Consider the following 16363-nt stretch of genomic DNA (forward strand, 5'->3'; position numbering starts at 1 on the left):
TTGTGTCGTGACTCAGTCGAAACTTAATAATATTTATTTACAATGTTTCTGTTTTATTATTTTTCTAAGACAAGTAAAGGTAATCATACAGCTTGCTTACCTTTGCACTCTTATTAGAATCTAATTGTGTATTGGATTCGAGCTTTAATTTCAAACGTGAGCACGACTGTTTATTTTTCTTAAGCTCGGATATTCTATAAACGAGTGACGTGATGTATTTGAACTAAGCATCTCCATGCTTCCGACATATAAAGAAACGGTCCCGATTGTTTTCAATTGTTTCAGTAGTTAAGCCACGTCAATAAGTTCCGGGCTAGAACAACTTCAACTCTTGTTAACTACTAACCATACGATGAACGACCAATAAATTCAACTGAAAACATCACTACATCATCAAAATATCCTAAGCAATTCATTTTGATGAGAATACCCGGGGGTGTAACACAAGTATCCGCCAGGGTACGATTACGGTTCACTTAATAGCTTTCCTAGAGTATCCTATCACAACTTAGGCAGTACGACCGTCAAACCTCATCATTTATTTTGTCAGGCTTCTGTTTGGAAACTGTTTGATGAAGGTATTTCTTTACTAGAGGAAGGAAAATATTGCGTAATACTTGTTTTTTGGTTACAAGGTACAAAAGTAATAACATGGACACAGTAATAGGAGACCTGGCAACGCCCCCTAGACGATTAATATCTTAGTAAAAGGTATTGCACAATATTTATGTCCAATACAAATATAATCTCAATATCATAATCAATAATAATATCTTATACCTGTATAGTAAGTGTTATTTCTAGTGATTTTATAATATAGTGGTAAAAAGTTATAGATTAATATTTCAAATAAATAATTTAGTTATAATAAGACTGCTCCCGCATGAATCACTCTTGTATTTAGATAAGATTCTCAACCAGTAGGCTACCTCGTGTTTTCATACAGCTATCTCATCACGCCGGGGAAACATCACAGCAGGCAATCGTTCACCACGTTTACTAATATAAATAACCTAGCCCAAATAATTGTCAAACCTCAGTTCAAAGTCAATATATTTTCATTAACATATCTCTTTCTTGCTCCTACTAATCTTCCTTTTAATCCTTTCAGTGTACGCAGCAACTATATTGGACAACAGCGGTAAAGCTGATGACTTCTCATCGTCCTTCACTCCTACTTCAGCACACAAATCCGCCCTGGAAATAAAATGTTTTTATCAGCACGTCTCTAGGAATGAATGACACTTGAAGATAAAGATACATGCATACGTAATATCACGCCTGTTATACTCGAAGTTACAGGCAGAGATATATAAAACAAAACACCCACGCTCCGTCATGACATTCTCAGCCCCTTGTTATATGGCGAGCTTATTGCAGTTGACTATTTCACGATCAAAAAGTAATCCATCACTTCAAACTATCTCAAACATAACGTTACTAATATACTATTTATACCTATTCATTGATTCTACAGTCTACACTATTAATGTTCAGTTGATATTTCAATACCTCCCACGCAACAAATATGTTACAAAATAATCAGAAAGTAACATTAATTCGGATGCTCGCAACTAAAACATTCCCTTTCAGTATTCATAAGTGGTTCTAATAATACATCTGGCTCTCCCAGTTTCATATAAATGTTTTACACAGACAACTCGCTGGTTGACTCAGAAAGTGGGTGCGAAATTGAAGCGGCTACAAAATCTAGGTCGTCAAATTAAATTTTCACTCACCGATTTGAAGCCCTAATTTATATACCTTAGCTGAGAAAGTCGATTACCAATCCATTCGTAAAAGGTTTTATTAGATGAGTTTTCAACAAATACAGTGAGTGCATTTGTGCTAAAGTCTGTATGTAAATTGAAATCTATATAACAGTCAATCAATTTTTGAATGATAATGAATTATCGTTATTTAAAGCACTTTGTTTTTATAAGTACCGCTGTACTTTTGCTCGTGGCTACGTCCGCGAGAAGAGATTTCTTGGGTAAAAATATTCTAATATATTGTATAAATATGGTTTAGTTCAGGTTATATCAATACAAAATTGTATCAAAACCTGTCCAGTTATTTTTCGCGTGAGAGGCAAACTTGCATACATCCATGTTGATTGACAGCTGACTGATTTGCATTTTTTGTGTTATAAGGATTATGAGGCAAACATTCTGTGGTACTTTGGGACCAATGTCATAACGTCTAGTCTAAGATACGAACCTAGATTTCTTATCCTTCGGCATAGCAGCTTCAGACATCATCACAGAGGTGGTGTACAAATAGCCGTTCCACTCCAAGTACTCTCTCACGAGTTCATTGACCAGCAGTACCTCGTCCGTGGGAGTCGGTGCTGACGTCACAGCCCCACCAGCTTGGCGGTCTTGCAGCAGTTCGGTTACTTGAGCTCGCACCTGCGGAAAACAAATGATGTTTGTTTGAAAATATATTGTCGTATCCATACATATAATTTCAGATGAAGAGATTTTCTGTTTCTTTAAACGAGCTTATCGCAGCAATTTCAGTAGATTCTTTCTTTGAAGAAAAAATGTTTCTGTGTTGCATAGTCCATTTATTGATGAAGGATAAAGGCTTGAAGATATCACACTATGACTAACAGAAGAGAATCTGAAAACAAAAGTCCACACGGACGAAGTCGTGCACATTTGCTGGTAAGACTACGAGGTCTTTTGGACTAATAATGATTACGGTGCAAAAGAGATGAATTCTAACATATAGATTTACTGACAGATATTTTACATTGTAACCGTCAAATGTCTCGACGCTGCCACACACCTAAGAAGCAATGCCGTAATGAGCTTGAGGTTGGGTAAGAACAAATTCAATTGTAGTCACGGTAAGCCGTTAAGACGCATGATCTCATAGAACTATATATGCCTAGCAGTAGAATGATGATTAATCAATAAAATTACACCAAAAAACACTTACAAGCTAATTAGTTTACGAAATTCACTTACATCCACACACAATAAAATGCAAAAACGGTTTCCGTTTATGTTTATTTAAACAGTGGCTTTTAATTCAGCGAACCATTTTAATGGTGCGTATTATAATGCCGACCACATTATTTTGCCGGCCACAATGCAGCCTACAAATGTTTGGTCGATCGTGTAACGATATCATTTCAATAATAGTTGCTTCTGTGTAAATTAAAATAGATTATCTTATGAAATTACACCTACTTTTATTGTTTATTTACATGGGTAATAAATTGTTCTAAGCCCCATTTGATAGGTTTTTCAAATAATGTTAGGGCTTGATAATTATTATGAACAGGGAAATAATCGATATTTCTATTTTCTTGGGTGCTTAATATTATTCTTCTATGCTCCTTTTCTGTAATACTAACTTAGACGAAGTAATAGGTTACTTCATTTAAGTTAGTATTATTTTAAGCTATATTCTCATTTTACAGACAAGACGTCAACCCTTCTTGCCATAGTACAGGTGAAGACTAAAGAGCACCAATTTTTTTACATTATTTTGTGCGTATCTTAATTATTATTTAGAATTCCAGACTAGTGCCTAGAACTCTACATATAGGTCATCAACCCCACTCAGATAATCAATAATATAACATTTATTGAACATTTCAAAGAACTTGAGACCCATCAACCAACTGGATGTCACTCGTCAATTCAAATAAAACTTCAAAAAATAATGAACAAATAAATACCTCTGCATTTATTTTATTGAGATGGCCGTTTTTCTTCAAAAGATCTTTTATTGCGACTAGCAAGTCTTTCTCAGATATTAGTTTGCTGTCGTTCATTGTATGAATTTGTTGTTTGTTGTTCTTAAATGTCAAACGCAGGTGTAGTGACGTCGATTTATTTTGTTTTATTTTTAGAAGCTGCCTGTATTTTATAAAATAATAAGTTGGGATTATAATACTGTGATTTTATAGTTGCAGTCTTTATCTTACTAATATTATAAGTGCGAAAGTTTGTGAGAATGTATGTATGTATGGATGCTTGTTACTCTTTCACGCAAATACTACTGATCCGATTACGATGAAATTTAGTATGTAGGTAGCTGAAGACCCAGAAAACTCATACGCTACTATTTATCCCGGAGTTTCCGAGGGATCTGGATTTACATGGGAAGGGTATCCACGCGGACGAAGTCGCGGGCGGCTTCTAGTATATGATACTCCAATTTGTATTGAAATATTTCAATGTAATATTTTATTTGCAGTTTATGTGGAAGAATGTAAGGAAAAGTTTTTCATAGCAGTTATAATCTGATTGTAGAATTCAATTCTGCCTCACCTCCTGATATTTTCGGAGTATTTTTATTAATTATGCATTATATTTTTTTGTTATTTTATAATATGACTCTTGTATAACCCGATATTATGATATCTTGTAAATGTTGGTAATTCATAAAACTCAATTCTAAGAAAAAATGAGAGCAATTGAGAACATGTTCTATGTATATCACAATAACGAATTCTCTCGCTACATTCAACATTACCATGAAACAAAATGAAAATCGTAGGCTTCAAGTGGGTATCACTGTTCTAGTTTCAAGAAAACCAATTGGAAATTTCCTCGGAAAAATCGTTTGAAAATTAAACTTTTCTTCGCGAATTTAGGTAACCTTGGCATGAAATTCAAATAAGCGAGCTTCGGGAGGCTTCAAGTGATTCAATTCGAGTAATAGGTGGTTAAATTAGATACAGTTTTACAAATAGTGTGTCAATGACCTCGGGAATTTATTTGGAAGCTATTTACTGGCATAATTTTAGTAGGCCTATATTTTTTAAAGATAGAAATGTCGAATATTCAATCATCAATACCTTAGAAAATTAAACAAATTTCACATACACACGTTAATTAGTTTTCAGTATTTAATTAAAACATATAAAAAATATACATTCGTTCAAAAATAACAATTTTTTTACCATACTTCTTGAGGGCATACAATATACCCAGCTTGCACTTGGCCAGCGCGGTAGACTCAAAGCCTGAGGAGACCCTTGCCCAGCATTTGGATATTAATGGGTTAATGTTTTATATATAGTCTTTAAATTCAGTTTAGTATAGTGTTATGTGTACAAGCCGCGAAAGTTTGAAAATATCGAATTTTTACTGAACACAGTGACGTAGACGTATCGTTGAACGATCCGCGGCTAGCTGCAAACGAATTCTTGCTGCAGTCGGAATTACTGTGGCTGTAACAAATGTTTAGCGCATTAACTTGAAATAGACGGAGCGTACGATTGTTTCGAAGCGAGAAAGTCACGTTTTTTTTACTCTTTTTTATTTCATTATTAGAGTTAAACCCAGTTTTCAGACTTATCAATAAGCGTCAGATATCGTCGTGTTTGATATAGAGATATAGTTGAAGTATCTAAATGTGGTATTTCTCGGTTGATGATGTCACATCGTCGTCTTCATCTTAATTTAGGTATAATCAAATGATATGCTAGACAAATGCCTTATCCAATATTAATGTAAAAAAAATATAAGTATTTGATAATCCAAAAATACTCGATGTTTTATTTAAAGGTTCATACATGCATTCCATTGCGGAGAGGGGCATTATTTCCCACTACTATCTTTATAAATTCCACTTGTCACATTCATATCCATTATATGTTGTCCTACAGTTTATTTTTATTTTAAATAAAAGTATGTTATCTTTTATTGACCTTATATCTCCATGGCTTATATTTTTCCGCGCTGTATAATAAAGCAATCCACAACGGATCTAGAACAAAAAACACAGCATGCCAAAAAACTCTATCGAGTTTGGTCCAATAGTACCGGCGCGGTACATCGGTGGATAAATAAGTGCTTGTGGACAGTCCAATATCTCACGGTCGCGTTGCATCTATTGAGGGAAAGTGCACCGTGTTGTTTGCGAATAGAGATATACCTTGTGTTTAGTGAGCCGAGTGTTTTATTGCTATACTTTGGAGGTTTTTCTAGGACTTTGTTTTGTTTTTCTAAATAGATACTGTTGGGAGCGTGCGATACTTTTTTTGTACATAGATTGTGAAGAAGTATTCAGCGTTTAAGAACCAGATTTCAATTTGAAGAATAGTAGTAAAAGTGATGAGGTAATGTTGATTTGGCGGAAACCTACAATCTTTAATCAAAACTTTCAGAGTTCAATTACCGACTGGGAAATGTTATTGATTTTTATTCAGAAATGTTGTTACAGTAGTACCTAACTGTGAAATTCGAATAGCACCCAGCAGAGAAAGGCTGTAAGGCTTTTTAATGGCGAAACGTGGATGTATTTCATACACGATGAAGAAGATCATCTTTTAGGTAGTTAACTCAGTTATATGACATTATAACACGATCATAGACTAATCTGAAAGTCAAAACGTCTTTGTACCATCACATCATCACCCTCTCTCGCACCATCAATCACGTGTGAGTAATAATTACGCTCGTTTGACCAAGATATGATAGATAGCGTGCAGCCTAATTACTGACAGATTGTTATTGCTGCTCATTAAATACTTCCCCATGGTTAGAAATATAGGGTTCAGTGTAAATATGTCTTGTATCTATGTTATGTAGTGGTCAACGTGGTCATCTCGCCGCAATAACCGTAGCACCACGTGTGATAGGTTTGAATCCTACTCAGGACAAATATTTGTGTGATAAGCACGAGTATGTGTTTTAAGCCTGGCTATTAATTTATTTCTTTGATTATGTATTTAGAATCGTGTGTGGATTGTCAAATTTTATTTTGTTCACGTTTTTTTAGTAGCACAGAATTTGCTCATCAGTCTTTATAGCAATAGTTTCACTATTTCTTTTATAACGCCAAAATTTAAGATAATGAAGCAAAATCGATATATAAGATATTGTACAAGGTACGGCAAAGTTGATAATTTATCACTTCTGCTTACACTGTAAGCATAAGAGGCGTCGCTTTAAAAACATCTAATACCTACTTTTGAATTCTTTACTTCAAAATATGTGAACGTGTCCAATATAGCTCAACCGTTCAACGAAACAGTCACGTAAACAATATCTGGAGGAAAAAGGACAAAAAAAACCCTTTACTATATTGGAGTCAGTACTTATAATACACCAACTTAGTACAGAGCCTTGAGTGCAAGATATGAGGGTGACGGAGGTATTCAAAAGTCAGTATTTAGAACGTCAGTGACCCGCAGACATATGCAGCTGACAGCAGCCCGTTTGATACAGTTATTTTATGTTGAAAAGTCTCACAACTGTTAACTATAATCTAGATTAACCGTGCGTGCCCGTTCTCTTTTCTTAGTTGTCGGACTATAACACGATACAAAAACGACTTTCACAATCGCTTTCACTCGAAGATTAAAAGAACTGTCTTTTTCATAAAGCATCATTCAAACGAGCCTTTGAGTCGAGCCACTCGAACATGAAAGTTTGAACTCTTTGCACCGTTTATCAAAAACTAGCTTCAGTTTCATTGGACTGGTATTTACCGGTTGTCCAACGTGGGAGATGAATGCGATGCAGTGCAATTCGACGTGAAGCGTATGTCAATTTTGTGTCGAGTGCAAGAACTGCAAGGACTGGTCTGGGCGCTAGTACATATTGGTGTATGCGATGGCTAATCAAGAGGTTCCGAGTTTTAGAGCAAAAGGCTAACGGGCTATTTCAATTTATATAAGAATAGTTTTAATAGTAACCTGTCTGCTAATGTGCTCGGTATGAAACTATAGGCTCATTTCCTATTACATTGGACTAACATAGCAAATGGCAAAACGTAAGCGTATTTTATTTACTTCTATCTAATTCTACGCTCTCTGATATAATAGACATGTTTTATGTATGTATTTTCAGGTTCCAATGAAAACTCAGCTGTATGTACCTATCTTACCTCTTGGTCATTGTGTCCCGTCACTGATAACAACATAATATGGCGCAAACAAAGAAATCACCATTAATAAGTATTCAAATTGTAGAAGATAAGCAATGAACATTTTATACATAATATGCGTGAAAATATAGCGTTTCTTAAAATAGTTTATTTATTCATTATTCATATTTCAAGAAAAATTCAATGCTTATTAACAAAAAAAAAAACGCAATAAATATACATTGGATTGATTACTTTTTGTATAAAACTTAATTTTCCGAAATAATATATTTAAATTCATACATTTTCATAAAACGATTTACAGCTATGAATAGTTTATCATAATTCATAGTCTAGACAAATAAATAATTCACTATACTTTTTCTAGTATATGAATAAAGTTACAAACTACTTTTCCAATGCGTATTTCATGTAGAGACACTTATTAATATTTAGTAGTTAAGTATTCTCTACAATGTGAATAAATCTTCACAGAAATCGATTATATTCTAGTAAATACTTTGATAGATCTTGATAGATTTTGTCTTAATAGTAATTGGACGCAAAAGTCTGTTTTGTTATGTTAAACTAAACTGCTAAACCAATTTCAAAGAATTGGGTAGTTGATTGGGTTAACGTTTAAAAATATTAAACTCGTACTTTTAAAAAGCTCATCCAAAATGCTGACTCTGTGCAATTTTTTTCGTAAATAATGTTGAAATTGTAATTATTGCGTATTGAAACATTTTATTAGGCACTCTTTTGATATCAAAATAAAACACCGTGACGTCACTATGTCATATTTCTATATTATAATGTATTTTTGACATTTCATAAAGAGTAGCTGATTTGACTGGTAGGTAACTGCCGTATTAAGATGTATACGTCGCCCACTATGATCCCAAAGAATGTTTTTGGTGTGAACGGAACCACGCGCATAAGTGTGTAGTAATATGAGTTAAGAAAAATAAGTTTTCCATTGTCAATGTAATAATCAATTACTAATTTTCCCACTGATTCTACTCAAAATCTTACCATGATTATATCAAAAAACTACGTACAGTATATACAATAAAATATAAATAATTGCATTGAATATATTTCTTACAAGGATCGGTTTCAGACATTCCGGTGCATAGATAACAAATAACAAATTAAATGCTACAGAAAATACTAAATAATGTTGCACCGTAGCCGAGGGCACCCGAAGAGTTCCGAACGGTGCTTTTCAAACTTGGAATGTTAACGAATGTAGGAGCGCAGTTTGCCGCCGACCATTGTGCTGTGCGGACGTGTCGGGCGACCGCGTTTATATCGTACGGTGGTGTAAGTGATGATCGAGTGTTACTTGAATCTTGTGTTCGTGAGGACATGAATTGTGTGTTAGGAAGATACTAGGACTTGATACGGTGAGTGAGCTATTGTTTTATGCTGGATTTTTTTGTTTTTTTTAGAGTTGTTAATTGTATTGGTGTATTGAAATTTCATGTAATTTTGTATGTGTTTTTTATTCAAGTGTACTGCTATTTTTGAGTGTAAAACTCAATTTCGAAATAATTGTAAGATTATGAGAGGAAAGAAAGTCAAAAATTCCTCGGAGAGAAAACATTTTCACATACTTCAAAATACCTCAAGAATTCATTTTACAAATTAAGTCCGTACCGCAAATGTATGCTGAAGAATATTTCGTAGCAATTTGCTACGACGCTACGAAGTGCTACAGCCTCTACGGTACGCTACGATGTTAATTGTAGTTTAATTATTTTCTACTGTGAGTTCAGATTGTTGGGTATGTTAGTTGGAATTGGGATATAAGACAGTAACTGTATTGGCGTAGATTTATTTAGAAGACGGTATTGTTAACGTAATAGTTTCTTCTTTCCAGTGATAGATTTTGAATGGCAGTAAATCGTAGGACTCAGATAAGAGATCATAGTAGACATAACACTAAAACGAAAATAGATTTTATGACATAATATGAGAGAACGTATCATTTTAAATAATAATCATGATATACGGAACCTAAACCAGCAGTTGTATGTAATTATATTTCATACCAGCTATAAATTCTTATGATTTATTGGTACGGTTGCTACGGGTTGTAAAGTGCTCTCGTACGGTACTTTATACATTGGGATAGGTAGACCTCTCTACTATCTAAAACTTGCCGTATACTTACTAATATGTGATAGCTTCTGTTAACCCATGGTTAAGTGTTAAAAGCTCGTTTATACACTACTCACGATCGAAGTGAATAAAACCAATAAATGCATTAGATTGTATGGAACCTTTGTTTCTCTTTAAAATAAAAACTACAGAGTGAATTTTGTCGAGACTTGGCACATAGACAAAACTATGTACTATATATATCTTGTATCATTATAACACGTTTGATCGTTGTTGCTCCCGGGATTTTTTTTCTACGAGAGGAAAATTGTTAAGTCATAATCTTTTTCATTTAGAGGAGTTCAAATATAATCTGTGTATTGTGATTATGGTTCAGATTTAGATTGTCCGTTTCGATCCTTGTGTATAGACAGAGATTGGTAATTTCGATATCAGCTGCAGTAACTCATACTGTCTTTATACAGTATGTGGGTTAAGCAGTGCTTGGCGTGGCCATGCCATGCATGGGTGGCCGCTAATTGAATATGTGAGTTCACCCTCCCCGTGCTTCGGGAAATATGTAAAATTGCAGAGCCTATGTGTCGCAATACGATAGTGCAAATTATGTACTTTATATGATAACTCCTAACGTAATTTAAAATGTTGATTATTGATCAAATAACATTTTTTTTGGTAAGTAGATAACTAATATACCAAAATGTGACTCCACTGTAAAATTTTGTACAGAGCTAAAGATTTTCCATACTCTGTTCGTACGCTGATAGTAATAATGTTGCTTCTAACGTACTAAGCGTTCTTCCATTATACCAACATATTACTATCGCTCCTTATCATATTATACTAACGAGATTATAATGAACTGTTCTCATAAATATACTACTGCAAATATGGAACTAACGGGTGCAAGGGTGATTTTTATCAACTTAATTCTTTCTATCGTGTTGATATTATAAAAAAAAAGTTTAAATAGTTAGATGGATGTTTGTAAAGGATTCACGCCATAATTACAGGACTGAATTGCATGAAATTTGCTACACATTTTAGTGGATAACCTAGATTAACGTAAAATACTATTTCCAAGGGTTTTTTTTTAAGAGTAGGTAGGGGCAAAAGCTAGAATTATTACTTTTCCTGAAACTAACGAGTGATTATTATGATAATATTCAGTTTATTTTCACGTCGTAAGGTGTGTGAATATAATTGAATTAAATATAAATTTGATAATCATATCACATCACTTGATATTCTTACGATTATGGTTATCACTAGGGGAAGGAGGCATGATTTTGTGTATGTATACATTATATAAGAAGAAGAACTTAGAAGGACAACTCCGCGCATAAATGTATTTCTATTTTAACAGCAGCTTAATGTAAGACATAGTTTTTAACTACAAGTAAATGTTCAGTTAAATAAATGTAAATAAGTAAATGTAGTAAACGCGTTACTTGTGAAATTTTGCGAGTTATGCTTACCAATCGCTAAACGAGTGAGTTAAGTTCGTCTTAATTTAACTGGATGTATATAATTCACCATAAAGATTAATTACATAGAAATTAGCAAAAACATTCCTCAAACATTCTTAAAACAACGATCACTATTCAGTGTTTATTTTCTATACAGCACTATACCCACTGTATGAAAAAATAATGACAGACATTTCATAAATTATGTACAATAACGCTACATTAGAGGCTCATGTGTACACTGCCTAAAGCGATTGCCTTCAGGGAATCCAATGTTCCCTAATAGACATTTATAGTACACCATAAATATTAGTTAGAGAGAATCGGCCGTAATTAGACATTGTAAGAAAATAACGAGTCACTTGCGTGTAATATCCTGTGCGCCTTTGATTGCAGGTAAATAGAGGGTGAAACGTAATTGTTTCATGGTTAAGTTTGTATGTGTGAAGTAGAAAGAGTTTTGATAAAAAAAAATCTTTGGGAATTGTGTTGACTGTTTGGAAGTAAAACGTAGTGAAATTTGTATTCTTTCGTCATCAATAAAATCGTTTTTTTTAATTATTAAATGATTCTTTCAGCATATAGTAAATTTTTAAATAAAAGCGTTAGAAAATGAGGGCTGAAAGTACATTAAGACACTTGACTTCTGTAATTTTTGTTTTTGGTTTTAGGTTATAGAATACGTTATTATGTATTAAGCCTGGCTATTTACTGAATTTTGTGAATGAATATTTCGTATCAGTGCTTTGGTTGATATGGGAGTCAAACCCTAAAACTCATTATTCGCAGCCAAATTCACTACGGCTAGAACTGCTTTAGCAGCAAAACATGCCCCAAAAATATCGATAATATTATATTCATAAAAGCTTATGTCCATTACAAACGTTCTCACGTAATAATAACCTTAACAGCCAGTATTCGACGAAAAAAAAATGCGGCTAACCATTCCTTCACCGCAAAAATGTAGCATACAAGTCGTGTTAGAATTTCCATGACATAAGTGCTATAGTAAGGACCCCTGAACACATTCGTAGTTATTCAGACGATCTGGCAAAAGACGTTTATACCGGCATTAAACATTCCATATCGTTTTATTGGAAAACCCCTTTCGCGTTTTTGCGGTCGCACAAAACTTTTTGCTTTATATCGAATAGAATAGTGCTACGTTTTAGTTTTTATTGTAACGCTTTGTATAAAGGAACTGTTTATAATTTAGCGAGGGATAATAACGTTTCCTTTGAAGTGTTTGTTATGAATATAGTGCTGGGTTTTATTTACTTTGTTATTATTTCTGTCGTGTGCTTTGTAGTTAGATCGGTGTCGTCCATGAGAGTTATTTTGTATTCAATTTTGATTATACTACAAATATTAAATGTTAAGATCACGCGTGCTTAAATTTGCACAAATGACGTGGACTAAAATTAAACCTCTTCTAACTTTTATTAAATAAGGTATTATTTAAAAAAAAATATTAAAAAGGTAAGTTGTGTGTGAACATAATTTTATTACCTAAACCCAACTGCTGAGTTTTTTTTTCATTTCCATTCTATATAATCACAAAACCCCATGAAAACCCGTTCTCTAGTATTTAAGTTTATCGTAAACTAATATGCAAACAGACGCGGATAAAATTTATCTTATAATATATTATGTATACATAGTGATGATATGGTCTAAAGAAATATATTGCTCAAAAGTAGGAGAATAAAAATCAACTTTTATATTTCTATTCTGAACTTTTTAATTAACTGCACGTGCTCCAACCTTTCCCAACTAAACGAACTAAAAAGCCGTTGAACTAATACCAAGTGGTTGTTATAAAAGTAATGCATCAGGTGTTCGGTATCGCACGCGTCGAGTCAACTGAGACTAATCGATTACTGTCGTGAGAACTACGTAATGTATGAGGAATTGTTCGTTTTTGTTGTTGTGTAGTATTAGCGTTTAAACGTGTTCGCTGTATTTTGTGCTTAGGTGATTGTGTGACGAGTAATCTTTAGTATTATGTAGTTTGACATTTAAGTTGAGTACATAGTTGGTTAGTAAAAATAGACATAAATGGGACTTCTTTGCTCATTAACATATTCAGGATTACAAATGACCTGAAACACACGGACAAGTTTACCTTGAAATGTTTTAATATCAATCTTAACAAATGTACGAAATTGTTTTTATAGAATTTTTCCTTTGTAATATTTTTTTTTTTGGAAATTATTATGATGAAAAAAATATAGGTATACTTCATACTTTAATACATCTCGCCTTTTACCTATAGGGTTAGGTAGAGACCAAAAAACATCACTTGCTACGATCGTTACAAGCTTCCCCTGCCTCATTCAAATCCATACATCTTGTTATACAGGTTAAGAAATACTACTACAATAATAACACCATACCTAATTCCACAATCCGTATAAATCAATGGACTGACTAAGAAATGATCATACCAACTAACTTCCGCACACAACAGATCTTCCCCAAACAAAATGTTCGTACAAACAAACATAGCAATTAAAACTACTTAGCAAAGTCTTTCAGTCACACAAATCATATAGGAAGAAAAACAGTACGCACAAAAATAACTATCACTTAGAACTGAAGTCATTAAGGAAACTTGGACCAATTACGACTGAACTACGGCCTAAGAAATAAAAGATGGTTCTTACAAACAAGCGGAGTTGAATGAAGGAATTAGTTTTAACGTTATTATGGAGTTTTTGAGATTTAATTGTGGTTTATGCAGTTTCTAAAGTCATTTCTTGCAATATGATGTAGTTAAAATCTTCACCATGCAATTAAATGTGTTATTGAGTCCTAGTTTAGTAATGGACATGTTCTGAAATAATCTGCTTCCTTTAACCAAGTAAGCGAAACTTTGCATACCTTTATGAACTGTTTGATATGTTGCCAATCGAAAACGTACTATGATTGGTTTATAACAAACTAGCTGACCCGCGCAAGTTCGCTTGCGGCACATAAGAGAGAATGCGTCAAAATTTTCCCCGTTTTTGTAACATTTTTTGCTCGTACTTTGCTACTACAGGTCGTAGCGTGATGATATATAGCCTATAGCCATCCTCGATAAATGGACTATCTAACACTGAAATATTTTTTTAAATCGGACCAGTAGTTCCTGAGATTAGATCATGTCAACGTGTACATGTGAGTTAAAGAATCCATTAAAATTACATAACATAGTTTGAACAGCAGCATTCTGTATAGTCTGTACTATCAAGTCCCGAGAGTTTGACATTTGAAATAAACTTCAAAAAATGTTCCTAAGGTTCAGCGGGCTTATCACATATCTCAGTTGACAACTAGTGAACATCAAATTGACGGCCACTATTCAGTACATTGCTGCTTTGACGTAACGCGTTCATCACTATAACCTAAAGGAGAAAACGATGTACAGCATAGTGGCTTTCAAGTAGTTGTCAACTGGGATACGCGACAGGCCCCCAGATCAGATTTTCAAACAAAATAATTCGATAGCTACCCGGTTGTCGATAGTCGATAATATATTAATTTAACCTTCTTATTAATATTTCGTAACTACTACATTGTCCAAAAATAACTATCAGTTATAACTTGGATCATTAAAGGAAACTTGAGGCAATTGTTGTGCCGCTATTACTTAGCCGACGATTATCGATATCCGTTGTTACAACTTTTAATTGAATTTCAACTTTATTGCTCGTTACGTGTTGTTTAAGTAATTGTGTTTGTGTTAATGTGGTTTAAAATAATGAGAAACTATTGATTTGGCAGTCTGTTTATTGAAATTAACAAACAAATAGTGTGTTACATACATACATAAGATCACGCTTTTTATACCCGAAGGTGTAAGCAGATAGATGCATATTAATTTCGTCATTCTCAATGTTAGCCCTGTGTAATGAGCGAAGCTATTGCTGTACATCGGACAATTTACTAGACTCCGAGTTACTGTTGCGAATATTCTGAAATAAAATAGTAAAACACATCAGCGTTTTACCCAATCTGGGGATCAATCAATCGTATAACATTACTGCCCCGACCACAGCAGAAGTTAATAAGCGTATATGTAGGTACCTCTAAAAAGTGACACATTCACATTGCAAAAAAAAACTAATCCTAAATAAAATAGATATTTATCATCCCTTCAAATCAAATCCATATTCTATGTTGTAGCGGCAATGTGACATTCTGAAACACTACGCTGTAAAGCGTCTCGTCGTTCATATTTTTTTATGAGACATAAATCTCTTGTACAAAAAATATCCTAGCAAAACTTTTTACCTCTACAAACCTATGTTCTACGACTTGCTTCTCAGTAACCTTAAGCCCTAAACCCTAAATAAATCCCTTTCATAAAACCAAGAACCAATAAACTCCTTCAGAAAATATGACTACGTTTTAAGCTTAACCTTTAAAACAATAGTCCATTACTTATGTATATCCTTAAGAAGGCGATTCGCATTTTCTTTTCATCGTAAATGCGGCTTAAACAAACATCGATTTGGTCCTTACTACCTCAATACATTTATTCCTTAAAACATGTTTTATAAAAGGAAAGTTGAGTATCGGAAAAAGTGGTGGATAAATCTTGAACGTAAAGTTTCCTCATAAAAATAAGAAATTCTCTTATATTGCCTTGTATTTTTTATAGAACAGTTTTTTTTCTGTACTAACTTAGATAATGTTGGTACATAAATTACTGTACATCTGGTGGTAGTGAAGGGTGTGAAAAGATGTTCGGTGATAAAAGGGTTGTCAGATATTTGTTTGTTATATTCAAAGTGTGATATGACGTCACGCATTTATCATAACATTGGTATATGATATCTTGGATGCTTATGAAGCTATTTGAATCTACTGCCTTATTTATAATGGTTGCAAAAGTTTAATTTGTGTGTTTTTGTTTGAAAATAATAATTATGAAGCTGGGTCAACTG

The 16363-nt window shown here is 33.6% G+C and overlaps 2 protein-coding genes across 2 annotated transcripts in view; one reads left to right on the plus strand and one right to left on the minus strand.

Annotated features, from left to right (window-relative positions):
- Positions 1-1036: 1036 nt before the first annotated feature.
- LOC142973914 (centrosomal protein 20) lies at positions 1037-3840 on the minus strand. The gene is made up of 3 exons (XM_076115948.1): positions 3695-3840; positions 2221-2411; positions 1037-1197 (listed from the first exon to the last, which is right to left on the minus strand). The coding sequence occupies exons 1-3, from the start codon at positions 3788-3790 to the stop codon at positions 1062-1064; spliced, it is 423 nt and encodes a 140-aa protein (XP_075972063.1). The 5' UTR covers positions 3791-3840; the 3' UTR covers positions 1037-1061.
- A 5223-nt stretch (positions 3841-9063) lies between these two features.
- LOC142973744 (cyclic GMP-AMP phosphodiesterase SMPDL3A-like) overlaps positions 9064-16363 on the plus strand; it is a 66361-nt gene continuing 59061 nt past the window's right edge. Inside the window, exon 1 of the mRNA XM_076115731.1 lies at positions 9064-9245. The gene's annotated coding sequence lies outside the window, so the exon portion shown is untranslated. The remainder of the gene's footprint in view (positions 9246-16363) is intronic.

Source organism: Anticarsia gemmatalis, chromosome 6, assembly GCF_050436995.1.
Source record: "Anticarsia gemmatalis isolate Benzon Research Colony breed Stoneville strain chromosome 6, ilAntGemm2 primary, whole genome shotgun sequence".
Classification (NCBI taxonomy): Eukaryota; Metazoa; Arthropoda; class Insecta; order Lepidoptera; family Erebidae; genus Anticarsia; species Anticarsia gemmatalis.